At 29.3% G+C, this 3,697-nt stretch overlaps 2 protein-coding genes across 2 annotated transcripts; both read right to left on the bottom strand.

The window, feature by feature from the left end:
• Nucleotides 1-2,698: 2,698 nt before the first annotated feature.
• Nucleotides 2,699-2,911, bottom strand: M406DRAFT_248350 (uncharacterized protein; the record flags this gene model as incomplete). The annotated part of the gene is made up of 1 exon (XM_040916525.1): nt 2,699-2,911. A coding segment is annotated over one exon (213 nt), but the record flags the coding sequence as incomplete, so codon positions are not given.
• A 69-nt stretch (nt 2,912-2,980) lies between these two features.
• On the bottom strand, nt 2,981-3,277 carry M406DRAFT_248713 (uncharacterized protein; the record flags this gene model as incomplete). The annotated part of the gene is made up of 1 exon (XM_040916558.1): nt 2,981-3,277. One exon carries the CDS (start codon nt 3,275-3,277, stop codon nt 2,981-2,983), a length of 297 nt encoding a protein of 98 aa, XP_040782386.1.
• Nucleotides 3,278-3,697: the final 420 nt, after the last annotated feature.

Below are 3,697 nucleotides of genomic sequence, written 5' to 3'. Positions count from 1 at the left end.
TAAGCAACTCTCAGTACAACTTCTGTAGAAAGACAAAAATCTTATAAAGTATTATTATAAGAAACTCAAGAATAATATTAAAGATAAAATCTCTAAGCAGAATTAGCTAGAGAATTTTGTAATATTCTTCAATTAAGCTATTTATATTAATAATTATTTATATAAATAATGAATAGAGAAGTTTAAGAAGAAAGAAAGCTAGATTTAAAGATTTCTAGCTAATATAAGCAAGAAATTTCAATATAAGAACAGTAATTAATAAAGCAGTATAGTTTAGAATAGCATTATGCATGCTAGTTCTATAGAATTCAATACAGCTAACAAGCAGTATAGCAAGAAAAGCAGTATTACTTGCTATAATTGCAACAAATAGAAATACATAGTATACAATTGCTATCAATCTCGAAAGAATAAATAGCAATTAATTCAGAAAGAATGCTAGATGAATATTGCTTAATAATAGGAATTCAATTAACTAAGCAAAAACATTCTCTTGGAGCAAGTATTAAACTCTATTGATTATAAAAATCTTAGCTGAACATTCTGCTATAATAATAACTGCTTAATATATCTTTCAAATAAGAAAAGATTAGAATAATTCTCTCAGAAGCTTTAGCGCTGCAAACAAATAGCAATAGCAGAATGAGAATGCATACTCAGCATTCTCATGAGTAGCAACTCAGACTGCTCTGATATTGTAAAACAGAGTATTCAAGCGCTAAAGAAAGAGCTTAGCAACAATGCTCTTCGCTATTCCTCATTATCTGCATCAGATACCATAACTAAAGAAATGAATAAAGGATAATACTCTCTTGATTATTAGTATAAATACCTAAATAATACCGAAAACGCTTCTCAAGCAATAGAAAGATTAAGCTAGAACGAACAATCTAACGGTTCACCGGAGTCTCCCGTGAACAATGAACTCAAAAAGCTTACAGGAAGGTTCCTCTTCAGCATTGAATAGCTCGGAAATCAACTACAGAATCCCTGATTAGAAACTCATAGCAATAGTAAAAGCTTTCGAGAAATAGCAATACTACCTCATTAGCATACAGCATCCGATTATAATTCACTCGAATCATAAGAATCTAACTATATTCATAACAACCAAGATTTTAAATAAGCAATAAGTTAGATAAGCAGAATTTCTCTTACAGTTCAACTTCAAGATTGTATACTGCAAAAGCTCGAAGAATGAACAAGCAGATGCTTTTAGCAGAAAATCAGATCATCGAAATGCAGATTCCTTGAATATACAGAACATCTTCGCTCAAGATAAATCAGGAAATCTCATCAATGCATATAGAGAACTGAATGCTGCTCTTAGAATAGAACTTTCGGAAAAGAATTCAGAATTAATAATTCCAAATGAATAAAATAATTATATCAAGAATATATATAGTATACCAGCATACAAATATCAGGAAATTAAAGCAACTTATGAATATATTAAAAGATATTGAAACTTATTAAGCTTTAGAAAAAGAATTAAGAATATTCTATAACAATGTAATAGCTGCAAGAAGAATAAAGCAAAAAGATATAAGCTTTACAAACTACTGCATTCCTTATCAGTACTTACAACTATTTAGCAATTCATCAGTTTAAACTTTATTATTAAGCTACTTTTCTTATAAGAACTCTTAACTAAGATGCAATATAATAGCATTTTAGTAGTAATTTGCAAACTGAGCAAGTATGCTTACTTTCTCTCTTACAAGAAAAGCAGTACAGCAGAAGAACTTGCATATATATTTCTCAGAATGATTATTGCTAATTATAGCATGCTAGAAGAAGTAATTTCCAATAAAGATAAAAAGTTTAATTCAAAGTTTTGAATTTCGCTTATAAAACAGCTTAGAATATACTACAGAATATTTATAGCATTTTACTTACAAATAAATAAACAAACGAAAAGAATAAATCAAGTTATTAAATAATATTTACAATATTATATTAATCAGAAACAGAATAACTAAATTAATCTATTGCCTTTTGCATAATTTGCTTATAATAATGCAGATATAAGCATAACAAAGAAATCACTATTCTTTATATTCTATAAATATAATTCAACAGCTTATTATGAAGCATTATCAGAAGCAGATGCAGAAGCTGCAAATAAAAAAGTTAAGAAGATTAAGAAAGTTCAGAAGAAACTTCAATCAGAATTACAATTCATTCAAGAATGAATAATGCAGTATACAAACTTCAAAAGAATTGAGAAACTAATCCTACAGAAGAGAAATAAAATCTATCTACTTCGAAAAAATATCAAAATAACAAAACTTAGCAATAAACTCAATTATAAAAAGTTAGAACTATTCAAAATCTTATAACAAATCTTTTCGATTAATTATGAATTAGCATTATCTCATGAAATGAGAATATACTCAGTTTTCTACATCTTATTATTAGAACTAGCAGTACAGAAAATACTAACAGATAATACAGCAGAAGTGAAAAACAATGAATCAGAATATGAGATAGAGAAGATTCTCAAGCACAAAAGCATAAACAATACAAGAGAATATCTTATCAAATGGAAAGATTACTTAGCAAGCGAAAATTCTTGAAAACCGCAGAAAAACATTAAAAATACTTAGAAAAAGATAGCTGAATATTGAAAAAGAAAGAAAACCAGTACCTAAAACAATCGCTCTGCCTCAGGAACCTCACTCTTCAGAAAGCCCGACTAATCTACTACAGAACCTCCCAAGTCCACGAAGTTCCAATCGAAACTTTCAAAAAAAGAATCCTCAGCTACAACAGCAGATTCCTCTGCCACTACAGCCTGCACTTCAGCAGCAATACACACCCTCTCAGCTTCAGCTTCCTCAGCCTTCATATAATTCAATTTCTTCATACAAGTAATACTACAACGCAGAGCATATTTCATCTTCTCGAATCACATTTACTTCTATTAGCACAAACAGAAAAGCTCAATCTCCCTCTTCTCAATCTCATTCTCCAATTTTCAATATTGAATAGCAATATTGCAAAGCTTCTCAGAGAAAGAGCTTATAACATTACACTTGGAGCAGCTCAATTGAATGTATTCGATATAATGAGAAGAATCTCCGGGAAATACCTTGCAAAACTTGAAACTATAATCCTTGCAATAGGAATAGATGAGCATCTCAATAAAATTTTCCAAGAAGCAGGAAATCAAGAGATCTCGATCTTGGATATTCTTTGGAACGGAAGAAGGTTTGCAAATACAGGATTTGTTAATTCTGTTCAATATCTTAATCAGAAAGGCAAGATCATGCATATGAAGAACTTGCTAGAATACTTACAGAAGATTGTTGAGAATAACAACTAATAGAAGGGAGATAATGTTATAACTCATTCAATATGCAGATTACAGAATAAGCTTTACTAACTAAGAAACTAGATATTATAATCCAATATTAAATACTAATCAGGATTATATAATCCGGATTAGGGTTGCTAGTGCAACTATATTAGCTATGAATATAATCAATATATTCGGAGGAATAACTATAAGAAATTATAATATAGTTAGATTAGTTAGAACTAAAGAGCTGAATATATAAGAATATATTCATTATCATTAGATGGATTCAGTATATAGCTCTTCAGTTGTTAATCTAAGTATCAGATTACTTTTTACTCTGATAGCTTCAAAAGCAGTAAACACTTGCATTGCTTATTGAGATTTGTATAGTTC

Source organism: Cryphonectria parasitica (assembly GCF_011745365.1).
Source record: "Cryphonectria parasitica EP155 unplaced genomic scaffold M406scaffold_1, whole genome shotgun sequence".
In the NCBI taxonomy this organism is placed as follows: Eukaryota; Fungi; Ascomycota; class Sordariomycetes; order Diaporthales; family Cryphonectriaceae; genus Cryphonectria; species Cryphonectria parasitica.
Note: the sequence above shows the minus strand (reverse complement) of the source record. Positions and strands in the feature narration are given on the sequence as shown.